General features: G+C 47.8%; 1 protein-coding gene across 1 annotated transcript in view; it reads right to left on the bottom strand.

Moving 5' to 3' along the window:
- The window catches only part of LOC115125291 (ubiquitin-like modifier-activating enzyme 1), a 65289-nt gene that overhangs the window by 7305 nt on the left and 30978 nt on the right, over positions 1–27006 (bottom strand). The window contains exons 12-20 of the mRNA XM_065021003.1: positions 25994–26211; positions 20762–20943; positions 15257–15453; positions 12290–12354; positions 11720–11915; positions 9063–9137; positions 8324–8513; positions 3975–4063; positions 1195–1287 (exon numbers count right to left, since the gene is read on the bottom strand). Coding sequence (XP_064877075.1) covers positions 1195–1287; positions 3975–4063; positions 8324–8513; positions 9063–9137; positions 11720–11915; positions 12290–12354; positions 15257–15453; positions 20762–20943; positions 25994–26211 — 1305 coding nt within the window. The remainder of the gene's footprint in view (positions 1–1194; positions 1288–3974; positions 4064–8323; positions 8514–9062; positions 9138–11719; positions 11916–12289; positions 12355–15256; positions 15454–20761; positions 20944–25993; positions 26212–27006) is intronic.

The raw sequence follows: 27006 nt of genomic DNA, 5'->3' as shown, positions 1-27006 counted from the left end.
GGAGAGAAGAGAGAGGGATATGAGAGGGAGGAGAGGGATAAGAGAGGAGAGAGAGAGAGAAGAGAGAGAGAGAGAGAGGGATATGAGAGGGAGGAGAGAGGAGGGAGAGAGGGAGGAGAGGGATGAGAGAGGAGGGAGAGAGGGAGGAGAGAGGGAGAAGAGAGGAGGGAGAGAGAGAGAGAGGAGGGAGAGAGAGAGAGAGGAGGGAGAGGGATATGAGAGGGAGGAGAGGGATATGAGAGGGAGAAGAGGGATAAGAGAGGAGAGAAGAGAGAGGAGGGAGAGAAGAGAGATGAGAGAGGGAGAGAGAGGGAGAGAGAGAGAGAGGGAGAGAGAGAGGAGAGAGAGAGAGAGAGGGAGAGAGAGGAGGGAGAGAGGGATATGAGAGGGATATGAGAGGGAGGAGAGGGATATGAGAGGGAGAAGAGAGGAGGGAGAGGGATAGAGAGAGGGAGAGAGAGGAGGAGAGAGAGAGAGAGGGAGGGAGGGAGGGAGAGAGGGATATGAGAGGGAGGAGAGGGATAAGAGAGGGAGAAGAGGGATAAGAGAGGAGAGAAGAGAGAGGAGGGAGAGAAGAGAGAGAGAGAGAGAGAAGAGAGAGAGAGAGGAGAGAGGGAGAGAGAGAGGAGAGAGAGAGAGAGGGAGAGAGAGAGAGAGAGAGAGAGAGAGGGAGGGGAGAGAGGGAGGAGTTGGAGAGAGGGATAAGAGGAGAGAAGAGAGGAGGAGGGAGAGAAGAGAGAGAGAGAGAGGAGAGAAGAGAGAGAGAGAAGAGAGGGAGGAGAGAGAAGAGAGAGGGAGGAGAGAGAAGAGAGAGGGAGGAGAGGGAGGAGAGAGAAGAGAGAGGGAGGAGAGCGAAAGAGGGAGGAGAGAGAAGAGAGAGGGAGGAGAGGGAGGAGAGAGAAGAGAGAGGGAGGAGAGCGAAAGAGAGAGGGAGGAGAGCGAAAGAGAGAGGGAGGAGAGCGAAAGAGAGAGGGAGGAGAGCGAAAGGGAGAGAGAGGGAGAGAGAAGAGAGAGACAGTATATGGTGGTTGCCATGGCAGAATGATCTTTCTGGAGGAGTCAGATAGACATCTGAACAGCCTTCTTGGGGCTTGTTTTGCTCCAGGCCTTCGGAGGAAACAGAAAAGCCTGCATCTGAAGTCAAAAGTCTGGTGGAAATGTGACATCAATGGCTGTGTGTGAGTGTTCACCCACCTTGTGTCTGTCGGCAGGGGGAATGTGATAGTTCTCTGCTCGTAGGTTGGACGCCGCCACGATGAAGTCCATGTGGAAATTAGAGTCATCATCCTGGAACACAGTCACATAGTTAATCAAACACACAAATGGAAAGGGTTGAGGATGTAAGTATGACAGGACTCGAAAGGTGTTGTAGGTGAGAGAGAGTAGAGAGATTAGAGTAGAGGAGATTAGAGTAAAGGAGAGTAGAGAGGGTAGAGTAGAGAGAGATTAGAGTAGAGAGAGGGTAGAGTAAAGAGAGAGGGTAGAGTAGAGGGGGAGAGAGAGTAGAGGGTAGAGTAGAGGGAGAGAGAGTAGAGTAGAGGGAGAGAGAGTAGAGTAGAGGGTAGAGTAAAGGAGAGTAGAGAGGGTAGAGTAGAGAGAGATTAGAGTAGAGAGAGGGTAGAGTAAAGGGAGAGAGAGTAGAGGATAGAGTAAAGGAGAGTAGAGAGGGTAGAGTAGAGATATTAGAGTAGAGGGTAGAGTAAAGGGAGAGAGAGTAGAGGGTAGAGTAAAGGAGAGAGATTAGAGTAGAGAGTAGAGTAAAGGAGAGAGATTAGAGTAGAGAGAGAGTAGAGTAGAGGGAGAGAGAGTAGAGGGTAGAGTAAAGGGAGAGGAGAGAGATGAGAGTAGAGTAAAGGGAGAGTAGAGTAAAGGGAGAGGAGAGAGATGAGAGTAGAGTAAAGGGAGGGTAGAGTAAAGGAGGGTAGAGTAAAGGAGAGTAGAGTAAAGGAGGGTAGAGTAAAGGAGGGTAGAGTAAAGGAGGGTAGAGTAAAGGAGGGTAGAGTAAAGGAGGGTAGAGTAGAGTAAAGGAGGGTAGAGTAGAGTAAAGGAGGGTAGGGTAGAGTAAAGGAGGGTAGGGTAGAGTAAAGGAGGGTAGGGTAGAGTAAAGGAGGGTAGAGTAAAGGAGGGTAGAGTAAAGGACGGTAGAGTAAAGGACGGTAGAGTAAAGGAGTGTAGAGTAAAGGAGAGTAGAGTAAAGGAGAGTAGAGTAAAGGAGAGTAGAGTAAAGGAGAGTAAAGGAGAGTAGAGTAAAGGAGGGTAGAGTAAAGGAGGGTAGAGTAAAGGAGGGTAGAGTAAAGGAGGGTGAGTAAAGGAGGGTAGAGTAAAGGAGGGTAGAGTAAAGGAGGGTAGAGTAAAGGAGGGTAGAGTAAAGGAGGGTAGAGTAAAGGAGGGTAGAGTAAAGGGAGAGGAAAGTAAAGGAGGGTAGAGTAAAGGAGAGTAGAGTAAAGGAGAGTAGAGTAAAGGAGGGTAGAGTAAAGGAGGGTAGAGTAAAGGGAGAGGAAAGTAAAGGAGGGTAGAGTAAAGGAGAGTAGAGTAAAGGAGGGTAGAGTAAAGGAGAATAGAGTAAAGGAGGGTAGAGTAAAGGAGGGTAGAGTAAAGGAGGGTAGAGTAAAGGAGAGTAGAGTAAAGGAGAGTAGAGTAAAGGAGAGTAGAGTAAAGGAGGGTAGAGTAAAGGAGGGTAGAGTAAAGGAGGGTAGAGTAAAGGAGGGTAGAGTAGAGTAAAGGAGGGTAGAGTAGAGTAAAGGAGGGTAGGGTAGAGTAAAGGAGGGTAGAGTAAAGGAGGGTAGAAGTAAAGAGACGGTAGAGTAAAGGACGGTAGAGTAAAGGACGGTAGAGTAAAGGAGTGTAGAGTAGAGTAAAGGAGTGTAGAGTAAAGGAGAGTAGAGTAAAGGAGAGTAGAGTAAAGGAGAGTAAAGGAGTAAAGTAAAGGAGGGTAGAGAATAGAGTAAAAAGTAAAGGAGGGTAGCGTAAAGGAGAGTAGAGTAAAGGAGAGTAGAGTAAAGGAGGGTAGAGTAAAGGAGGGTAGAGTAAAGGAGGGTAGAGTAAAGGAGAGGAAAGTAAAGGAGAGGAAAGTAAAGGAGGGTAGAGTAAAGGAGGGTAGAGTAAAGGAGGGTAGAGTAAAGGAGGGTAGAGTAAAGGAGGGTAGAGTAGAGTAAAGGAGGGTAGAGTAGAGTAAAGGAGGGTAGGGTAGAGTAAAGGAGGGTAGAGTAAAGGACGGTAGAGTAAAGGACGGTAGAGTAAAGGACGGTAGAGTAAAGGACGGTAGAGTAAAGGAGTGTAGAGTAGAGTAAAGGAGTGTAGAGTAAAGGAGAGTAGAGTAAAGGAGAGTAGAGTAAAGGAGAGTAGAGTAAAGGAGAGTAAAGGAGAATAGAGTAAAGGAGGGTAGAGTAAAGGAGAGTAGAGTAAAGGAGGGTAGAGTAAAGGAGGGTAGAGTAAAGGAGGGTAGAGTAGAGTAAAGGAGGGTAGAGTAAAGGAGAGTAGAGTAAAGGAGGGTAGAGTAAAGGAGGGTAGAGTAAAGGAGAGTAGAGTAAAGGAGGGTAGGAGAGTAGAGTAAAGGAGGGTAGAGTAAAGGAGGGAGAGAGTAGAGTAAAGGAGGGTAGAGTAAAGGAGGGTAGAGTAAGGAGGAGAGTAGAGTAAAGGAGAGTAGAGTAAAGGAGGGTAGAGTAGAGTAAAGGAGGGTAGAGTAGAGTAAAGGAGGGTAGAGTAAAGGAGGGTAGAGAGTAGAGTAAAGGAGGGTAAAGGAGGGTAGAGTAGAGTAGTAAAGGAGTAGTAGAGTAAAGGAGAGTAGAGTAAAGGAGGGTAGAGTAGAGTAAAGGAGGGTAGAGTAAAGGAGGGGGTAAGTAAAGGAGGGTAGAGTAAAGGGGGTAGAGTAAAGGGGGGTAGAGTAAAGGGGGTAGAGTAAAGGGGGTAGAGTAAAGGGGGGTAGAGAGATGAGAGTAGAGTAAAGGGAGGGGGGGGTAGAGAGAGATCTGTACCTTCTCAAAGTCGATGGCAGTGAGTTTAAAATGAGAAGAAGCTTCAGGTCCAGGCAGCAGAGTCTTCAGTTCCTCCAGCCTGTTGTCATCTACACACACACCACACAGACAGACAGCACACAGACAGACACACACACACCACGCAGACAGACAGCACGCAGACAGACAGCACGCAGACAGACACACACACCACCCAGACAGACAGCACGCAGACAGACAGCACGCAGACAGACACACACACCACGCAGACACAGGCAGACAGACAGCACGCAGACACAGGCAGACAGACAGCACGCAGACAGACACACACACACCACGCAGACAGACAGACAGACAGCACGCAGACAGACACACACACACCACGCAGACAGACACAGACACACACCACGCAGACAGACACACACACACACCACGCAGACAGACACACCACGCAGACAGACACACACACACACACACCACGCAGACAGACACACACACACACAGACACACACACACCACGCAGACACACACACACACACCACGCAGACAGACAGACAGACACACACACCACGCAGACAGACAGACAGACACACACACACCACGCAGACAGACACACACACACACACACCACGCAGACAGACACACACACACACACACACCACGCAGACACACACACACACACCACGCAGACACACACACACACACACACACCACGCAGACACACACACACCACGCAGACAGACAGACACACCACGCAGACACACACACCACGCAGACAGACACACACACACCACGCAGACAGACAGACACACACACACACCACGCAGACAGACACACACACCACGCAGACAGACAGACACACACACACCACGCAGACAGACAGACACACACACACCACAGACAGACACACACACACACACACACACAGACAGACACACACACACACACACACACACACACACCACGCAGACAGACAGACAGACACACACACACCACGCAGACAGACACACACACACACACACACACCACGCAGACACACACACACACACACACACACACACCAGACACACACACACACACACACCACGCAGACAGACACACACACCACGCAGACAGACAGACAGACAGACAGACAGACACACACCACGCAGACAGACACACACACACACACCACGCAGACAGACACACACACCACGCAGACAGACACACACACACACCACGCAGACAGACACACACACACACCACGCAGACAGACAGACACACACCACGCATACAGACACACACACACCACGCAGACAGACACACACACACACCACGCAGACAGACACACACACACACCACGCAGACAGACAGACACACACACACCACGCAGACAGACAGACACACACACACCACGCAGACAGACAGACAGACACACCACGGACAGACACACACGCAGACAGACACCACACACACACACGCAGACAGACACACACACACACCACGCAGACAGACACACACACACCACGCAGACAGACAGACACACACACACCACGCAGACAGACAGACACACACACACCACCAGACAGACAGACACACACACCACGCAGACAGACACACACACACCACGCAGACAGACACACACACACCACGCAGACAGGACACCACGCAGACACACACACACACACCACGCAGACACACACACACACACACCACGCAGACACACACACACACACCACGCAGACACACACACACACACCACGCAGACAGACACACACACACACACCACGCAGACAGGGACACACACTCAGGCAGACAGACACACACACACCTGCACAGACACCACGTGACAGACACAACTTCATTCAGTGTTGGGACACACTTCATTCAGTGTTGGGACACAACTTCATTCAGTGTTGGGACACAACTTCATTCAGTGTTGGGCCACAACACAGTGTTGGGACCGTTCATTCAGTTTGGGACACAAAGTCATTCAGTGTTGGACACAACTTCATCTCAGATGGGAGGACACAACTTCATAACAGTGTTGGGACATTACTTCATTCAGTGTTGGGACACAACTTCATTCAGTGTTGGGACACAACTTCATTCAGACAGACACACACACGTGGTTATTACTCCCTCTTAGGAAGACAAGCGTCTTCAGTGTTGGGACAGAAACGAACCTGGACGTTTCTCATTCAAGTGTTGGGACACAACTTCATTCAGTGTTGGGACACAACTTCATTCAGTGTTGGGACACAACTTCATTCAGTGTTGGGACACAACTTCATTCAGTGTTGGGACACAACTTCATTCAGTGTTGGGACACAACTTCATTCAGTGTTGGGACACAACTTCATTCAGTGTTGGGACACAACTTCATTCAGTGTTGGGACACAACTTCATTCAGTGTTGGGACACAACTTCATTCAGTGTTGGGACACAACTTCATTCAGTGTTGGGACACAACTTCATTCAGTGTTGGGACACAACTTCATTCAGTGTTGGGACACAACTTCATTCAGTGTTGGGACACAACTTCATTCAGTGTTGGGACACAACTTCATTCAGTGTTGGGACACAACTTCATTCAGTGTTGGGACACAACTTCACTCAGTGTTGGGACACAACTTCACTCAGTGTTGGGACACAACTTCATTCAGTGTTGGGACACAACTTCATTCAGTGTTGGGACACAACTTCATTCAGTGTTGGGACACAACTTCATTCAGTGTTGGGACACAACTTCACTCAGTGTTGGGACACAACTTCATTCAGTGTTGGGACACAACTTCACTCAGCAGCAAACACATCGAGTTAGAAATCATTTCTGAGGACACCTCGCGTCAACGGGCTCCTACCGGTTCCTACCGGTTCCTACCGGTTCCTACCGGTGCCCCTTCAACTACTGTTTACACATCCCTACAGGGAGAAGGTTGACCGTCACTAGGACCCCATTGTGTTTATACATCCCTACAGGGAGAAGGTTGACCGTCACTAGGACCCCATTGTGTTTATACATCCCTACAGGGAGAAGGTTGACCGTCACTAGACCCCATTGTGTTTCTACATCACTAGACCCCATTGTGTTTCTACATCACTAGACCCCATTGTGTTTATACATCCCTAGACCCCATTGTGTTTATACATCCCTAGGGAGATTGTGTTTATCACCTAGGACCCCATTGTGTTTATACATCCCTAGACCCCATTGTGTTTATACATCCCTAGACCCCATTGTGTTTATACATCCCTACTAGACCCCATTGTGTTTATACATCCTAGACCCCATTGTGTTTATACATCCCTAGACCCCATTGTGTTTATACATCCTAGACCCCATTGTGTTTATACATCCCTAGACCCCCATTCCCTAGACCCCATTGTGTTTATACATCCCTAGACCCCATTGTGTTTATACATCCCTAGACCCCATTGTGTTTATACATCCCTAGACCCCATTGTGTTTATACATCCCTAGACCCCATTGTGTTTATACATCCCTAGACCCCATTGTGTTTATACATCCCTAGACCCCATTGTGTTTATACATCCCTAGACCCCATTGTGTTTATACATCCCTAGACCCCATTGTGTTTATACATCCTAGACCCCATTGTGTTTATACATCCCTAGACCCCATTGTGTTTATACATCCCTAGACCCCATTGTGTTTATACATCCCTAGACCCCATTGTGTTTATACATCCCATTGTGTTTAGACCCCATTGTGTTTATACATCACTAGACCCCATTGTGTTTATACATCCCTAGACCCCATTGTGTTTATACATCCCTAGACCCCATTGTGTTTATACATCACTAGACCCCATTGTGTTTATACATCCCTAGACCCCATTGTGTTTATACATCCCTAGACCCCATTGTGTTTATACATCCCTAGACCCCATTGTGTTTATACATCCCTAGACCCCATTGTGTTTATACATCATCCTAGACCCCATTGTGTTTATACATCCCTAGACCCCATTGTGTTTCTACATCCTAGACCCCCATTGTGTGTTTATACATCCCTAGACCCCATTGTGTTTCTACATCACTAGACCCCATTGTGTTTATACATCCCTAGACCCCATTGTGTTTCTACATCACTAGACCCCATTGTGTTTATACATCCCTAGACCCCATTGTGTTTATACATCCCTAGACCCCATTGTGTTTATACATCCCTAGACCCCATTGTGTTTATACATCCCTAGACCCCATTGTGTTTATACATCCCTAGACCCCATTGTGTTTATACATCCCTAGACCCCATTGTGTTTATACATCACTACAGGTAGAAGGTTGACTGTCACTAGACCCCATTGTCTGGAGCAGCCTTCCGTAGATGTTTCCTTATCAAATAAAATCAATCCCATCCTCACCGACGTTGGCGTTGGCGCTCTGCAGCTCCTGGTCGGAGACGTGGATCTTGACCCCTGACCTGGGGACGAAGGTGGGCACCGATAGGCTGTCCAGGATCTTAGCCACGCCAACACGGTCGGTAGAGCCCTGCATGCCGTACGACTGGGCAAACAAGTTGGCTCCTGACATCACATAGTCCATATGGAGGTGCTAGAGAGAGAGAGGAGACAGTCTCCAACCGTGGACAGGGTGGATAGGGGGGAGACTGGGACAGGGGGAGACACGGGGACAGGGAAGGCACGGGGGGGGAAAGGCAGGGGACAGGGAGACACGGGGATGGGGGGAGACACGGGGGACAGGGGGAGACACGGGGACAGGGGGAAAGGCACGGGGACAGGGGGACGGGGGAGACACGGGGACAGGGGGAAAGGCACGGGGACAAGGGGGAAAGGCACGGGGACAGGGGGGAGGAGACGGGGACAAGGGGAGGAGACACGGGGAGGAAGGCACGGGGACAGGGGGGGGAGGAGACACGGGGACAGGCACGGGGACAGGGGGAGACACGGGGGAGACACGAGGACAGGGGGGGGACACGGGAAGACACGGGGGGAAGGCACGGGGACACGGGGGGAGGCACGGGGACAGGGGGGGACACGGGGGGAAGGCACGGGGACAGGGGGGGAGACACGGGGGGAGGAGACACGGGGGGGGGGGGGAGGCACGAGGACAGGGGGGGACAGGGGGGGGTAAAGGACTCACGTTGCTGGTACTGAACTCTAGAGGGTGAGGACATCTCTTTGGACCGGACCAGAAGGGGGCGCCAGAGCTGGTCAGCTGAGAGGAGAGCATTGATATCAGTACAACAAAACCACATTTCAACAACAGTGTGTGTGTAACAGTGTGTGTGTGTGTGTGTGTGTGTAACAGTATGTAACAGTGTGTGTGTGTGTGTGTGTGTGTGTGTGTGTGTAACAGTGTGTGTGTAACAGTGTGTGTGTGTGTGTGTAACAGTGTGTGTGTAACAGTGTGTGTGTGTGTGTAACAGTGTGTGTGTGTGTGTAACAGTGTGTGTGTAACAGTGTGTGTGTAACAGTGTGTGTGTGTGTGTGTGTGTGTGTGTGTGTGTAACAGTATGTAACAGTGTGTGTGTGTGTGTGTGTGTGTGTAACAGTGTGTGTGTAACAGTGTGTGTGTGTGTGTGTAACAGTGTGTGTGTAACAGTGTGTGTGTGTGTGTGTGTAACAGTGTGTGTGTGTGTGTGTAACAGTGTGTGTGTGTGTGTAACAGTGTGTGTGTAACAGTGTGTGTGTAACAGTGTGTGTGTGTGTGTGTGTGTGTGTGTGTAACAGTATGTAACAGTGTGTGTGTGTGTGTGTGTGTGTGTGTGTGTGTGTGTAACAGTGTGTGTGTAACAGTGTGTGTGTGTGTGTGTAACAGTGTGTGTGTAACAGTGTGTGTGTGTGTGTGTAACAGTGTGTGTGTGTGTGTAACAGTGTGTGTGTGTGTGTGTGTAACAGTGTGTGTGTAACAGTGTGTGTGTGTGTGTGTAACAGTGTGTGTGTGTAACAGTGTGTGTGTAACAGTGTGTGTGTGTGTGTGTAACAGTGTGTGTGTGTGTGTAACAGTGTGTGTGTGTGTGTAACAGTGTGTGTGTGTGTGTAACAGTGTGTGTGTGTGTGTAACAGTGTGTGTGTGTGTAACAGTGTGTGTGTGTGTGTAACAGTGTGTGTGTGTGTGTGTGTAACAGTGTGTGTGTGTGTGTAACAGTGTGTGTGTGTGTGTAACAGTGTGTGTGTGTGTGTAACAGTGTGTGTGTGTGTGTAACAGTGTGTGTGTGTGTGTGTGTAACAGTGTGTGTGTGTGTGTGTAACAGTGTGTGTGTGTGTGTGTAACAGTGTGTGTGTGTGTGTGTGTGTAACAGTGTGTGTGTGTGTGTAACAGTGTGTGTGTGTGTGTGTGTAACAGTGTGTGTGTGTGTGTGTGTAACAGTGTGTGTGTGTGTGTAACAGTGTGTGTGTGTGTGTAACAGTGTGTGTGTGTGTGTGTAACAGTGTGTGTGTGTGTGTGTGTAACAGTGTGTGTGTGTGTGTAACAGTGTGTGTGTGTGTGTAACAGTGTGTGTGTGTGTAACAGTGTGTGTGTGTGTGTGTAACAGTGTGTGTGTGTGTAACAGTGTGTGTGTGTGTGTAACAGTGTGTGTGTGTGTAACAGTGTGTGTGTGTGTGTAACAGTGTGTGTGTGTGTGTAACAGTGTGTGTGTGTGTGTGTGTAACAGTGTGTGTGTGTGTGTGTGTGTAACAGTGTGTGTGTGTGTGTGTAACAGTGTGTGTGTGTGTGTGTAACAGTGTGTGTGTAACAGTGTGTGTGTGTGTGTAACAGTGTGTGTGTGTGTGTAACAGTGTGTGTGTGTGTGTGTGTGTGTGTGTGTGTGTGTGTAACAGTGTGTGTGTGTGTGTAACAGTGTGTGTGTGTGTGTAACAGTGTGTGTGTGTGTGTAACAGTGTGTGTGTGTGTGTAACAGTGTGTGTGTGTGTGTGTAACAGTGTGTGTGTGTGTGTGTGTAACAGTGTGTGTGTGTGTGTGTAACAGTGTGTGTGTAACAGTGTGTGTGTGTGTGTGTGTGTGTGTAACAGTGTGTGTGTGTGTGTAACAGTGTGTGTGTGTGTGTAACAGTGTGTGTGTGTGTGTGTGTGTAACAGTGTGTGTGTGTGTGTGTGTGTAACAGTGTGTGTGTGTGTGTAACAGTGTGTGTGTGTGTGTAACAGTGTGTGTGTGTGTGTAACAGTGTGTGTGTGTGTGTGTAACAGTGTGTGTGTGTAACAGTGTGTGTGTGTGTAACAGTGTGTGTGTGTGTGTGTGTAACAGTGTGTGTGTGTGTGTGTAACAGTGTGTGTGTGTGTAACAGTGTGTGTGTGTGTAACAGTGTGTGTGTGTGTGTAACAGTGTGTGTGTGTGTGTAACAGTGTGTGTGTGTGTGTGTAACAGTGTGTGTGTGTGTAACAGTGTGTGTGTGTGTGTAACAGTGTGTGTGTGTGTGTAACAGTGTGTGTGTGTGTGTGTAACAGTGTGTGTGTGTGTGTAACAGTGTGTGTGTGTGTGTAACAGTGTGTGTGTGTGTGTAACAGTGTGTGTGTGTGTGTGTGTAACAGTGTGTGTGTGTGTGTGTGTAACAGTGTGTGTGTGTGTGTAACAGTGTGTGTGTGTGTGTAACAGTGTGTGTGTGTGTAACAGTGTGTGTGTGTGTAACAGTGTGCGTGTAACAGTGTGTGTGTGTAACAGTGTGCGTGTAACAGTGTGTGTGTGTGTGTGTGTAACAGTGTGTGTGTGTGTGTGTGTGTAACAGTGTGTGTGTGTGTGTGTGTAACAGTGTGTGTGTGTGTGTAACAGTGTGTGTGTAACAGTGTGTGTGTGTGTACCTGTTCCGGGGGGAAGTTGTGCAGTAGTTGACAGATGTTGTTACTGTACTGACACTGCCAGTGGTGACGGGCCCAGGTGACACAGTCGGCCCAGCTGTGAGGGCAGTCCGCCACCAGGCTCTTATAGACGGCCTCCAACACCTCTAGAGGCTGGGCTCCGGGCAGCTTCAGGGTCCTCTCCAGGAACTTAGCATCACTAGGTCAGGAAACATCAACACAGCCGATCCTAAACTGGTCCAGACCACCTCCCAACACCTCATATCGGGGTCGAGTATCAGAACCGCGAGACTACGACAACTTAAAAATAGTTTCAGACGCCACAGAGAGACGAAGTTCATTGGAAAAACCGTATATATAATTCATTTCTCTTTGCGGTGGCTCCACACAGAACACCGGAATAATTATCACGGTGAACAACTACTGGTCATGTCTCAATCGATCCCCAAAAAGGGGTTTGTCAGCTAGTGACATGAAGATAACATCCGCCTTCATTCAAACTGAAAAGGTAGATAAATAAACACAAACACAGCAGGTCAAATGTTTAAACATGCTAAATTGTGGTGGACTTACGTGAGGTACTGCATGGCATTCTCTGATGGCTGTTTAAAGAGACCCTCAAACTCATCGCGGGCCCACTGGAGGGAGAGACCAGAGAGTTACCACACACACACACACACACACTGCGTATAGAGGACGTCAGTCCCCCAGGTTAGAGAAGGATGGCCGGTTTGAATCCCAGGTCTGATTAGAAAATATGCCTCTATGAGTCACTCAAACCCAAACGGCTATGGGACAAGTACTCTCCTCCTGTATTGTGCTGCAGGGTGTGTGTGTTACCTGCAGGGTGTGTGTGTGTGTGTGTTACCTGCAGGGTGTGTGTGTGTGTGTGTTACCTGCAGGGTGTGTGTGTGTGTGTGTTACCTGCAGGGTGTGTGTTACCTGCAGGGTGTGTGTGTGTGTGTTACCTGCAGGGTGTGGGTGTGTGTGTGTTACCTGCAGGGTGTGTGTGTGTGTGTGTGTGTTACCTGCAGGGTGTGTGTGTTACCTGCAGGGTGTGTGTGTGTGTGTGTGTGTGTTACCTGCAGGGTGTGTGTGTGTGTGTGTGTGTGTGTTACCTGCAGGGTGTGTGTGTGTGTGTGTGTGTGTGTTACCTGCAGGGTGTGTGTGTGTGTGTGTGTGTTACCTGCAGGGTGTGTGTGTGTGTGTGTGTTACCTGCAGGGGGTGTGTGTGTGTGTGTGTGTTACCTGCAGGGTGTGTGTGTGTGTGTGTTACCTGCAGGGTGTGTGTGTGTGTGTGTTACCTGCAGGGTGTGTGTGTGTGTGTGTTACCTGCAGGGTGTGTGTGTGTGTGTGTGTTACCTGCAGGGTGTGTGTGTGTGTGTGTTACCTGCTGCAGGGTGTGTGTGTGTGTGTGTTACCTGCAGGGTGTGTGTGTGTGTGTGTTACCTGCAGGGGTGTGTGTGTGTGTGTGTTACCTGCAGGGTGTGTGTGTGTGTGTGTGTTACCTGCAGGGTGTGTGTGTGTGTGGGTGTGTGTGTGTGTGTGTTACCTGCAGGGTGTGTGTGTGTGTGTGTTACCTGCAGGGTGTGTGTGTGTGTGTGTTACCTGCAGGGTGTGTGTGTGTGTGTGTTACCTGCAGGGTGTGTGTGTGTGTGTGTTACCTGCAGGGTGTGTGTGTGTGTGTTACCTGCAGGGTGTGTGTGTGTGTGTGTTACCTGCAGGGTGTGTGTGTGTGTGTGTTACCTGCAGGGTGTGTGTGTGTGTGTTACCTGCAGGGTGTGTGTGTGCGTGTGTTACCTGCAGGGTGTGTGTGTGTGTGTGTTACCTGCAGGGGTGTGTGTGTGTGTGTGTTACCTGCAGGGTGTGTGTGTGTGTGTTGTTACCTGCAGGGGGTGTGTGTGTGTGTGTTACCTGCAGGGTGTGTGTGTGTGTGTGTTACCTGCAGGGTGTGTGTGTGTGTGTGTTACCTGCAGGGTGTGTGTGTGTGTGTGTTACCTGCAGGGTGTGTGTGTGTGTGTGTTACCTGCAGGGTGTGTGTGTGTGTGTGTTACCTGCAGGGTGTGTGTGTGTGTGTGTTACCTGCAGGGTGTGTGTGTGTGTGTGTTACCTGCAGGGTGTGTGTGTGTGTGTTACCTGCAGGGTGTGTGTGTGTGTGTGTGTTACCTGCAGGGTGTGTGTGTGTGTGTGTTACCTGCAGGGTGTGTGTGTGTGTGTTACCTGCAGGGGTGTGTGTGTGTGTGTTACCTGCAGGGTGTGTGTGTGTGTGTGTTACCTGCAGGGTGTGTGTGTGTGTGTGTTACCTGCAGGGGGTGTGTGTGTGTGTGTTACCTGCAGGGTGTGTGTGTGTGTGTGTTACCTGCAGGGTGTGTGTGTGTGTGTTACCTGCAGTGTGTGTGTGTGTGTGTTACCTGCAGGGTGTGTGTGTGTGTGTGTTACCTGCAGGGGGTGTGTGTGTGTGTGTGTTACCTGCAGGGTGTGTGTGTGTGTGTGTTACCTGCAGGGTGTGTGTGTGTGTGTGTTACCTGCAGGGTGTGTGTGTGTGTGTGTTACCTGCAGGGTGTGTGTGTGTGTGTTACCTGCAGGGTGTGTGTGTGTGTGGTGTGTGTGTGTGTTACCTGCAGGGTGTGTGTGTGTGTGTTACCTGCAGGGTGTGTGTGTGTGTGCAGGGTGTGTGTGTGTGTATTGTTACCTGCAGGGTGTGTGTGTGTGTGTTACCTGCAGGGTGTGTGTGTGTGTGTTACCTGCAGGGTGTGTGTGTGTGTGTTACCTGCAGGGTGTGGGTGTGTGTTACCTGTGTGTGTTACCTGCAGGGTGTGTGTGTGTGTGTGTTACCTGCAGGGTGTGTGTGTGTGTGTGTTACCTGCAGGGTGTGTGTGTGTGGGTGTGTGTGTGTGTGTTACCTGCAGGGTGTGTGTGTGTGTGTGTTACCTGCAGGGTGTGTGTGTGTGTGTGTTACCTGCAGGGTGTGTGTGTGTGTGTGTTACCTGCAGGGTGTGTGTGTGTGTGTGTTACCTGCAGGTGTGTGTGTGTGTGTGTTACCTGCAGGGTGTGTGTGTGTGTGTGTTACCTGCAGGGTGTGTGTGTGTGTGTTACCTGCAGGGTGTGTGTGTGTGTGTGTTACCTGCAGGGTGTGTGTGTGCGTGTGTTACCTGCAGGGTGTGTGTGTGTGTGTGTTACCTGCAGTGTGTGTGTGTTACCTGCAGGGGTGTGTGTGTGTGTTACCTGCAGGGTGTGTGTGTGTGTGTGTGTGTGTGTGTGTTACCTGCAGGTGTGTGTGTGTGTGTGTTACCTGCAGGGTGTGTGTGTGTGTGTGTTACCTGCAGGGTGTGTGTGTGTGTGTGTTACCTGCAGGGTGTGTGTGTGTGTGTTACCTGCAGGGTGTGTGTGTGTGTGTTACCTGCAGGGTGTGTGTGTGTGTGTTACCTGCAGGGTGTGTGTGTGTGTGTTACCTGCAGGGTGTGTGTGTGTGTGTTACCTGCAGGGTGTGTGTGTGTGTTACCTGCAGTGTGTGTGTGTGTGTGTGTGTGTGTGTGTTACCTGCAGGGTGTGTTCGATGGCGTTGGGGAAGTTCTTCAGTGTGCAGATGGGGATGGACTTCTCCGGGGGGTCCTGGGAGGAGCTGTATGACTCGGTCAGGAAGGGGATGACCACCTGCACGTTTCCCTTGGTGCCCAGAGTCCCAGACTCTAACAGGGGCTTCCTGTAGTAGACACACCTCCGGTCCATATACATACCTACAGAACAGACAATATGACTAACAGGGCTTCCTGTAGTAGACACACCTCCGGTCCATAAACTAACAGGGGCTTCCTGTAGTAGACACACCTCCGGTCCATAAACTAACGGGGCTTCCTGTAGTAGACACACCTCCGGTCCATAAACTAACAGGGGCTTCCTGTAGTAGACACACCTCCGGTCCATAAACTAACAGGGGCTTCCTGTAGTAGACACACCTCCGGTCCATAAACTAACAGGGGCTTCCTGTAGTAGACACACCTCCGGTCCATAAACTAACAGGGGCTTCCTGTAGTAGACACACCTCCGGTCCATAAACTAACAGGGGCTTCCTGTAGTAGACACACCTCCGGTCCATAAACTAACAGGGGCTTCCTGTAGTAGACACACCTCCGGTCCATAAACTAACAGGGGCTTCCTGTAGTAGACACACCTCCGGTACATAAACTAACAGGGGCTTCCTGTAGTAGACACACCTCCGGTCCATATACATACCTACAGGACAGACAATATGACTAACAGGGGCTTCCTGTAGTAGACACACCTCCGGTCCATAAACTAACAGGGGCTTCCTGTAGTAGACACACCTCCGGTCCATAAACTAACAGGCGCTTCCTGTAGTAGACACACCTCCGGTCCATAAACTAACAGGGGCTTCCTGTAGTAGACACACCTCCGGTCCATAAACTAACAGGGGCTTCCTGTAGTAGACACACCTCCGGTCCATATACACACCTACAGACAATATGACAAACTAACAGCATGGCCCTGTAACATCAGTCAACTCAAAAATGAGCCATTTTGGTACATAATCTCCGTAACCCAGAAGGAAATCTGACATGTGTCCTACTCATGATATATATATATATATATATATATATATATATACATTCTCTTTCTTTTCTTTTCTTTTTCTTCTCTAAAAAAAGGTTTGTTGTACAATTAAAAAATAAACTCTGCATTTAAAACAGTCAGCGATAATTGAATAAATTCAAGGCTTGTGAACCTCAAGACAAATATAAGCTAAAGCCAGCAACCAAGCTAAAGCCAGCAACCAAGCTAAAGCTAGCAACCAAGCTAAAGCCAGCAACCAAGCTAAAGCCAGCAACCAAGCTAAAGCCAGCAACCAAGCTAAAGCCTACCAAGCTAAAACCAAGCTAAAGCCAGCAACCAAGCTAAAGCCAGCAACCAAGCTAAAGCCAGCAACCAAGCTAAAGCCAGCAACCAAGCTAAAGCCAGCAACCAAGCTAAAGCCAGCAACCAAGCTAAAGCCAGCAACCAAGCTAAAGCCAGCAACCAAGCTAAAGCTAGCAACCAAGCTAAAGCCCAAGCTAAGCCAGCCAAGCTAAAGCTAGCTACCAAGCTAAAGCTAGCTACCAAGCTAAAGCTAGCAACCAAGCTAAAGCCAGCAACCAAGCTAAAGCTAGCAACCAAGCTAAAGCTAGCAACCAAGCTAAAGCCAGCAACCAAGCTAAAGCTAGCAACCAAGCTAAAGCTAGCTACCCCAGAAGTTGCGGTCAAACAAATAATGCCTTATTACCATTGCGGTATTGTAAACACGTCGTTCGTAGCCGGTGTTTGCAGACTTTGTTTTGTACAGCTTTGACAGCGCTACTGATAGTAGTGGCGCTACTGATAGTAGTGGCGCTAGTAATGGCACTACTGATAGTAGTGGCGCTACTGATAGTAGTGGCGCTACTGATAGTAGTGGCGCTACTGATAGTAGTGGCGCTACTGATAGTAGTGGCGCTACTGATAGTAGTGGCGCTACTGATAGTAGTAGTGGCGCTACTGATAGTAGTAGTGGTGCTACTGATAGTAGTAGTGGTGCTACTGATAGTAGTGGCGCTCGTCTTGCACGTGCCAATTCATCACACACAACATTCTGTAATAGAATTGTGTGATTTGACGTGTCGAATTAAAAAAGCTTATTTATATTTTTTTGACACGTAAAACGGCGCTCCATACATGAACACTCTTTCAAACCCACGTCCTGGTGAGTAGCTAAAACTCGGGACTAGACAGCTAGTATAACGGCCTTTGGATAAAATGCTGCTAGCAGTATGTGGTACTGTAACGATGCGATGCGCGTAACAGGACTGAGCATTCATTTCCCAGAACCTATGCTCATGGATACTCCCGTTTTAGTATGGTCTGTTCAGCACACAATTTGAGTAGTTTTAAGACAAACAGGATGCATTTATCCTCTGTTACAGCACACAGGGAGATGAAACCGCTTGTTTTCAGAGAGGAAGTGAGCTCTCATCTTTGCTGTTGTGAGTGGTAAGGGGGAGGGGCTTGGGAGAAAGAGGCAAAGCGAGATGTTTCACTGTCGCCAACATGTGTCAACAATAAGTCCAATGAGTTTCTCTGGGTTTATTTTGGACCTCGGCTTGTCGCCTGCCCCAGAAATATAACACCCTGTAAACCCCAGGAATATATCACCCTGTAAACCCCAGGAATATATCACCCTGTTTAACCCTGTAACCTCCAGGAATATATCACCCTGTTTAACCCTGTAACCCCCAGGAATATATCACCCTGTTTTATCATGTAAACCCCCAGAAATATATCACCCTGTTTTATCATGTAAACCCCAGGAATATCTCACCCTGTTTTATCATGTAAACCCCAGGAATATCTCACCCTGTTTTATCATGTAAACCCCAGAAATATATCACCCTGTTTTATCATGTAAACCCCAGGAATATATCACCCTGTTTTATCATGTAAACCCCAGAAATATATCACCCTGTTTTATCATGTAAACCCCAGGAATATATCACCCTGTTTTATCATGTAAACCCCAGGAATATATCACCCTGTTTTATCATGTAAACCCCAGGAATATATCACCCTGTTTTATCATGTAAACGCCAGGAATATATCACCCTGTTTTATCATATAAACCCCAGGAATATCTCACCCTGTTTTATCATGTAAACCCCAGGAATATATCACCCTGTTTTATCATGTAAACCCCAGGAATATATCACCCTGTTTTATCATGTAAACCCCCAGAAATATATCACCCTGTTTTATCATGTAAACCCCAGAAATATATCACCGTTTTATCATGTAAACCCCAGGAATATATCACCCTGTTTTATCATGTAAACCCCAGGAATATATCACCCTGTTTTATCATGTAAACCCCAGGAATATATCACCCTGTTTTATCATGTAAACCCCAGGAATATATCACCCTGTTTTATCATGTAAACCCCCAGAAATATATCACCCTGTTTTATCATGTAAACCCCAGAAATATATCACCCTGTTTTATCATGTAAACCCCAGGAATATACCACCCTGTTTTATCATGTAAACCCCAGAAATATATCACCCTGTTTTATCATGTAAACCCCAGAAATATATCACCCTGTTTAACCCTGTAACCCCCAGGAATATATCACCCTGTTTAACCCTGTAACCCCCAGGAATATATCACCCTGTAACCCCCAGGAATATATCACCCTGTAACCCCCAGGAATATATCACCCTGTTTAACCCTGTAACCCCCAGGAATATATCACCCTGTTTTATCATGTAAACCCCCAGAAATATATCACCCTGTTTTATCATGTAAACCCCAGAAATATATCACCCTGTTTTATCATGTAAACCCCAGGAATATCTCACCCTGTTTTATCATGTAAACCCCAGGAATATCTCACCCTGTTTTATCATGTAAACCCCAGAAATATATCACCCTGTTTTATCATGTAAACCCCAGGAATATATCACCCTGTTTTATCATGTAAACCCCAGGAATATATCACCCTGTTTTATCATGTAAACCCCAGAAATATATCACCCTGTTTTATCATGTAAACCCCAGGAATATATCACCCTGTTTTATCATGTAAACCCCAGGAATATATCACCCTGTTTTATCATGTAAACCCCAGGAATATATCACCCTGTTTTATCATGTAAACCCCAGGAATATATCACCCTGTTTTATCATGTAAACCCCATGAATATATCACCCTGTTTTATCATGTAAACCCTAGGAATATATCACCCTGTTTTATCATGTAAACCCCAGGAATATCTCACCCTGTTTTATCATGTAAACCCCAGGAATATATCACCCTGTTTTATCATGTAAACCCCCAGAAATATATCACCCTGTTTTATCATGTAAACCCCAGAAATATATCACCGTTTTATCATGTAAACCCCAGAAATATATCACCCTGTTTTATCATGTAAACCCCAGGAATATATCACCCTGTTTTATCATGTAAACCCCAGGAATATATCACCCTGTTTAACCCTGTAAACCCCAGAAATATATCACCCTGTTTTATCATGTAAACCCCAGGAATATATCACCCTGTTTTATCATGTAAACCCCAGGAATATCTCACCCTGTTTTATCATGTAAACCCCAGAAATATATCACCCTGTTTTATCATGTAAACCCCAGGAATATATCACCCTGTTTTATCATGTAAACCCCAGGAATATCTCACCCTGTTTTATCATGTAAACCCCAGGAATATATCACCCTGTTTTATCATGTAAACCCCAGGAATATACCACCCTGTTTTATCATGTAAACCCCAGGAATATATCACCCTGTTTTATCATGTAAACCCCAGAAATATATCACCCTGTTTTATCATGTAAACCCCAGAAATATATCACCCTGTTTTATCATGTAAACCCCCAGAAATATATCACCCTGTTTTATCATGTAAACCCCAGGAATATATCACCCTGTTTTATCATGTAAACCCCAGGAATATATCACCCTGTTTAACCCTGTAACCCCCAGGAATATATCACCCTGTTTTATCATGTAAACCCCAGGAATATATCACCCTGTTTTATCATGTAAACCCCCAGGAATATATCACCCTGTTTTATCATGTAAACCCCCAGGAATATATCACCCTGTTTAACCCTGTAACCCCCAGGAATATATCACCCTGTTCGTGTGGCAGCAACTGGTCCTGAAGAAACAGGCCGTCTATGTTCTACCTCCGTACGTTACACACAGCAACAAATGGGAACAGGAAGTCTTATGTTCTACCTCCGTACGTTACACACAGCAACAAATGGGAACAGGAAGTCTTATGTTCTACCTCCGTACGTTCCACACAGCAACAGGAAGTCTATGTTCTACCTCCGTACGTTCCACACAGCAACAGGAAGTCTATGTTCTACCTCCGTACGTTCCACACAGCAACAGGAAGTCTATGTTCTACCTCCGTACGTTACACACAGCAACAGGAAGTCTTATGTTCTACATCCATACGTTACACAGCAACAGGAAGTCTTCAGGGCGTGTCTTACGTGCGTCGACGTTGTCCAGAGCGTTGGCGACTCCGTGGAGGCTCTCGAAGAAGTCGTCATCGTAGACCCGCTCGGTGTCGGGCCCGACGCGGTTCTGGTGTCCCGTGATCCGGATGGACGGGTTCATCTGCTTCACCGCCGCCGCCGCGGTCTCGCTCTTCATCTTCGTCACGTCCCACGGCCTGAATACAAACCAAAACACAACTATTTAAACAGGCAACACTTTACAAAATAGGTGACAAAAGATGAATAATTACATGGTATCGTCCTCCCTGTATAGGGCACTATGAAATGACCCCAGATCAGTAGTAGGGCACTATGAAATGACCCCAGATCAGTAGTAGGGCACTATGAAATGACCCCAGATCAATAGTAGGGCACTATGAAATGACCCCAGATCAATAGTAGGGCACTATGAAATGACCCCAGATCAGTAGTAGGGCACTATGAAATGACCCCAGATCAGTAGTAGGGCACTATGAAATGACCCCAGATCAGTAGTAGGGCACTATGAAATGACCCCAGATCAGTAGTAGGGCACTATGAAATGACCCCAGATCAGTAGTAGGGCACTATGAAATGACCCCAGATCAGTAGTAGGGCACTATGAAATGACCCCAGATCAGTAGTAGGGCACTATGAAATGACCCCAGATCAGTAGTAGGGCACTATGAAATGACCCCAGATCAGTAGTAGGGCACTATGAAATGACCCCAGATCAGTAGTAGGGCACTATGAAATGACCCCAGATCAATAGTAGGGCACTATGAAATGACCCCAGATCAGTAGTAGGGCACTATGAAATGACCCCAGATCAGTAGTAGGGCACTATGAAAAGACCCCAGATCAGTAGTAGGGCACTATGAAAAGACCCCAGATCAGTAGTAGGGCACTATGAAAAGACCCCAGATCAGTAGTAGGGCACTATGAAAAGACCCCAGATCAGTAGTAGGGCAGATCTAGGGCACTATGAAATGACCCCAGATCAGTAGTAGGGCACTATGAAATGACCCCAGATCAGTAGTAGGGCACTATGAAAAGACCCCAGATCAGTAGTAGGGCACTATGAAATGACCCCAGATCAGTAGTAGGGCACTATGAAAAGACCCCAGATCAGTAGTAGGGTGAAAGACCCCAGATCAATAGTAGGGCACTATGAAATGACCCCAGATCAGTAGTAGGGCACTATGAAAAGACCCCAGATCAGTAGTAGGGCACTATGAAAAGACCCCAGATCAGTAGTAGGGCACTATGAAATGACCCCAGATCAGTAGTAGGGCACTATGAAATGACCCCAGATCAGTAGTAGGGCACTATGAAATGACCCCAGATCAGTAGTAGGGCACTATGAAATGACCCCAGATCAGTAGTAGGGCACTATGAAAAGACCCCAGATCAGTAGTAGGGCACTAGAAATGACCCCAGATCAGTAGTAGGGCACTATGAAATGACCCCAGATCAGTAGTAGGGCACTATGAAATGACCCCAGATCAATAGTAGGGCACTATGAAATGACCCCAGATCAGTAGTAGGGCACTATGAAATGACCCCAGATCAGTAGTAGGGCACTATGAAATGACCCCAGATCAGTAGTAGGGCACTATGAAATGACCCCAGATCAGTAGTAGGGCACTATGAAATGACCCCAGATCAGTAGTAGGGCACTAGAAAAGACCCCAGATCAGTAGTAGGGCACTATGAAATGACCCCAGATCAGTAGTAGGGCACTATGAAATGACCCCAGATCAGTAGTATGAAATGACCCCAGATCAGTAGTAGGGCACTATGAAATGACCCCAGATCAGTAGTAGGGCACTATGAAATGACCCCAGATCAGTAGTAGGGCACTATGAAATGACCCCAGATCAGTAGTAGGGCACTATGAAATGACCCCAGATCAGTAGTAGGGCACTATGAAATGACCCCAGATCAGTAGTAGGGCACTATGAAATGACCCCAGATCAGTAGTAGGGCACTATGAAATGACCCCAGATCAGTAGTAGGGCACTATGAAATGACCCCAGATCAGTAGTAGGGCACTATGAAATGACCCCAGATCAATAGTAGGGCACTATGAAATGACCCCAGATCAATAGTAGGGCACTATGAAAAGACCCCAGATCAGTAGTAGGGCACTATGAAATGACCCCAGATCAGTAGTAGGGCACTATGAAAAGACCCCAGATCAGTAGTAGGGCACTATGAAATGACCCCAGATCAGTAGTAGGGCACTATGAAATGACCCCAGATCAGTAGTAGGGCACTATGAAATGACCCCAGATCAGTAGTAGGGCACTATGAAAAGACCCCAGATCAGTAGTAGGGCACTATGAAAAGACCCCAGATCAGTAGTAGGGCACTATGAAATGACCCCAGATCAGTAGTAGGGCACTATGAAATGACCCCAGATCAGTAGTAGGGCACTATGAAATGACCCCAGATCAATAGTAGGGCACTATGAAAAGACCCCAGATCAATAGTAGGGCACTATGAAAAGACCCCAGATCAGTAGTAGGGCACTATGAAATGACCCCAGATCAGTAGTAGGGCACTATGAAAAGACCCCAGATCAGTAGTAGGGCACTATGAAAAGACCCCAGATCAGTAGTAGGGCACTATGAAAAGACCCCAGATCAGTAGTAGGGCACTATGAAATGACCCCAGAAGTAGTAGGGCACTATGAAATGACCCCAGATCAGTAGTAGGGCACTATGAAAGACCCCAGATCAGTAGTAGGGCACTATGAAAAGACCCCAGATCAGTAGTAGGGCACTATGAAAAGACCCCAGATCAGTAGTAGGGCACTATGAAAAGACCCCAGATCAGTAGTAGGGCACTATGAAATGACCCCAGATCAGTAGTAGGGCACTATGAAAAGACCCCAGATCAGTAGTAGGGCACTATGAAAAGACCCCAGATCAGTAGTAGGGCACTATGAAATGACCCCAGATCAGTAGTAGGGCACTATGAAATGACCCCAGATCAGTAGTAGGGCACTATGAAATGACCCCAGATCAGTAGTAGGGCACTATGAAATGACCCCAGATCAGTAGTAGGGCACTATGAAATGACCCCAGATCAGTAGTAGGGCACTATGAAATGACCCCAGATCAGTAGTAGGGCACTATGAAATGACCCCAGATCAGTAGTAGGGCACTATGAAATGACCCCAGATCAGTAGTAGGGCACTATGAAATGACCCCAGATCAGTAGTAGGGCACTATGAAATGACCCCAGATCAGTAGTAGGGCACTATGAAATGACCCCAGATCAGTAGTAGGGCACTATGAAATGACCCCAGATCAGTAGTAGGGCACTATGAAATGACCCCAGATCAGTAGTAGGGCACTATGAAATGACCCCAGATCAGTAGTAGGGCACTATGAAATGACCCCAGATCAGTAGTAGGGCACTATGAAATGACCCCAGATCAGTAGTAGGGCACTATGAAATGACCCCAGATCAGTAGTAGGGCACTATGAAATGACCCCAGATCAATAGTAGGGCACTATGAAATGACCCCAGATCAATAGTAGGGCACTATGAAATGACCCCAGATCAATAGTAGGGCACTATGAAATGACCCCAGATCAATAGTAGGGCACTATGAAATGACCCCAGATCAATAGTAGGGCACTATGAAATGACCCCAGATCAATAGTAGGGCACTATGAAATGACCCCAGATCAATAGTAGGGCACTATGAAATGACCCCAGATCAATAGTAGTGCACTATGAAATGACCCCAGATCAATAGTAGTGCACTATGAAATGACCCCAGATCAGTAGTAGGGCACTATGAAATGACCCCAGATCAATAGTAGTGCACTATGAAATGACCCCAGATCAATAGTAGGGCACTATGAAATGACCCCAGATCAATAGTAGGGCACTATGAAATGACCCCAGATCAATAGTAGGGCACTATGAAATGACCCCAGATCAGTAGTAGGGCACTATGAAATGACCCCAGATCAGTAGTAGGGCACTATGAAATGACCCCAGATCAATAGTAGGGCACTATGAAATGACCCCAGATCAATAGTAGTGCACTATGAAATGACCCCAGATCAGTAGTAGGGCACTATGAAAAGACCCCAGATCAATAGTAGGGCACTATGAAATGACCCCAGATCAGTAGTAGGGCACTATGAAATGACCCCAGATCAGTAGTAGGGCACTATGAAATGACCCCAGATCAATAGTAGGGCACTATGAAATGACCCCAGATCAATAGTAGGGCACTATGAAAAGACCCCAGATCAGTAGTAGGGCACTATGAAATGACCCCAGATCAATAGTAGTGCACTATGAAATGACCCCAGATCAATAGTAGGGCACTATGAAATGACCCCAGATCAATAGTAGGGCACTATGAAATGACCCCAGATCAATAGTAGGGCACTATGAAATGACCCCAGATCAGTAGTAGGGCACTATGAAATGACCCCAGATCAATAGTAGGGCACTATGAAATGACCCCAGATCAGTAGTAGGGCACTATGAAATGACCCCAGATCAGTAGTAGGGCACTATGAAATGACCCCAGATCAATAGTAGGGCACTATGAAATGACCCCAGATCAATAGTAGGGCACTATGAAATGACCCCAGATCAATAGTAGGGCACTATGAAATGACCCCAGATCAGTAGTAGGGCACTATGAAAAGACCCCAGATCAGTAGTAGGGCACTATGAAATGACCCCAGATCAATAGTAGGGCACTATGAAATGACCCCAGATCAATAGTAGGGCACTATGAAATGACCCCAGATCAGTAGTAGGGCACTATGAAATGACCCCAGATCAGTAGTAGGGCACTATGAAATGACCCCAGATCAGTAGTAGGGCACTATGAAATGACCCCAGATCAGTAGTAGGGCACTATGAAATGACCCCAGATCAATAGTAGTGCACTATGAAATGACCCCAGATCAATAGTAGGGCACTATGAAATGACCCCAGATCAATAGTAGTGCACTATGAAATGACCCCAGATCAATAGTAGTGCACTATAAAGTAAACAGGGTGTCATTAGGAACACATACAATGTCCATAACAGTTAAAACACTGACTAAAGGCCAAGATAAAAGAGATGGGCTTTTCACACATTATATAAAACCTCATGGTACTAGTCTCCTCCTCCTCCCCCCCCTCCTCCTCCTCCTCCTCCCTCCCCCTCCCCCTCCTCCTCCTCCTCCTCCTCCCCCCTCCTCCTCCTCCTCCCCTCACCTGAAGAGGAACTGTCTGTTGAGGTTGGATTTCTCTATGGTGTCCATGTCCGTCACGATGACCTCACCCTCCCCGCTGGCCAATCCAATCATGGCAAAGTTCTTCAGCAGCTCACAGCCAATAGCGCCAGCCCCAACCAGGAAGTAACGTTGTTTAGCCAACTCCTCTTGCAGCTGGGAGCCAAACACAGCGATCTGGCCGTCATAACGGCTGTTCCTCTGGGGGGGTTTAGAGAGGGAGGGGTTTAAGAGAGGGAGGGGTTTTATACGTCATTAACAACACGTGTTCTGTATCTGCAGGGTCTGGATGTGTGTGAGTGTGTGAGTGAGGGCTTGTGTTAATGTGATAAATAAATCATATCGATAATTTTTTTAAAGATGTGTCATACCCCTACAAGACACAACAGAACTAAATATTTGCGCATACATCACGACCCAACCAGCTAGTGTGTGGGGTAGGTGTGTGTGTGTGTGTGTGTGGGGTGTAGGGTGTGTGTGTGTGTGTGTGGGGTAGGTGTGTGTGTGTGTGTGTGTGGGGTAGGTGTGTGTGTGTGTGTGTGTGGGGTAGGTGTGTGTGTGTGTGTGTGGGGTAGGTGTGTGTGTGTGTGTGTGGGGTAGGTGTGTGTGTGTGTGTGGGGTAGGTGTGTGTGTGTGTGTGTGGGGTAGGTGTGTGTGTGTGTGTGTGTGGGGTAGGTGTGTGTGTGTGTGTGGGGTAGGTGTGTGTGTGTGTGTGTGGGTAGGTGTGTGTGTGTGTGTGTGTGGTGTGTGTGGTAGGTGTGTGTGTGTGTGTGTGGTGTAGGTGTGTGTGTGTGTGTGGTAGGTGTGTGTGTGTGTGTGGTAGGTGTGTGTGTAGGTGTGTGTGTGTGTGTGGTAGGTGTGTGTGTGTGTGGTAGGTGTGTGTGTGTGTGGTAGGTGTGTGTGGTAGGTGTGTGTGTGGTAGGTGTGTGTGTGGTAGGGTGTGTGTGTGGTAGGTGTGTGTGTGTGGTAGGTGTGTGTGTGTGGTAGGTGTGTGTG

The sequence above is a fragment of the Oncorhynchus nerka genome, linkage group LG7 (genome assembly GCF_034236695.1).
Source record: "Oncorhynchus nerka isolate Pitt River linkage group LG7, Oner_Uvic_2.0, whole genome shotgun sequence".
In the NCBI taxonomy this organism is placed as follows: domain Eukaryota; kingdom Metazoa; phylum Chordata; class Actinopteri; order Salmoniformes; family Salmonidae; genus Oncorhynchus; species Oncorhynchus nerka.
The sequence above is the reverse complement of the archived record's forward strand: the minus strand, read 5'-3'. Positions and strand labels throughout refer to the sequence as shown.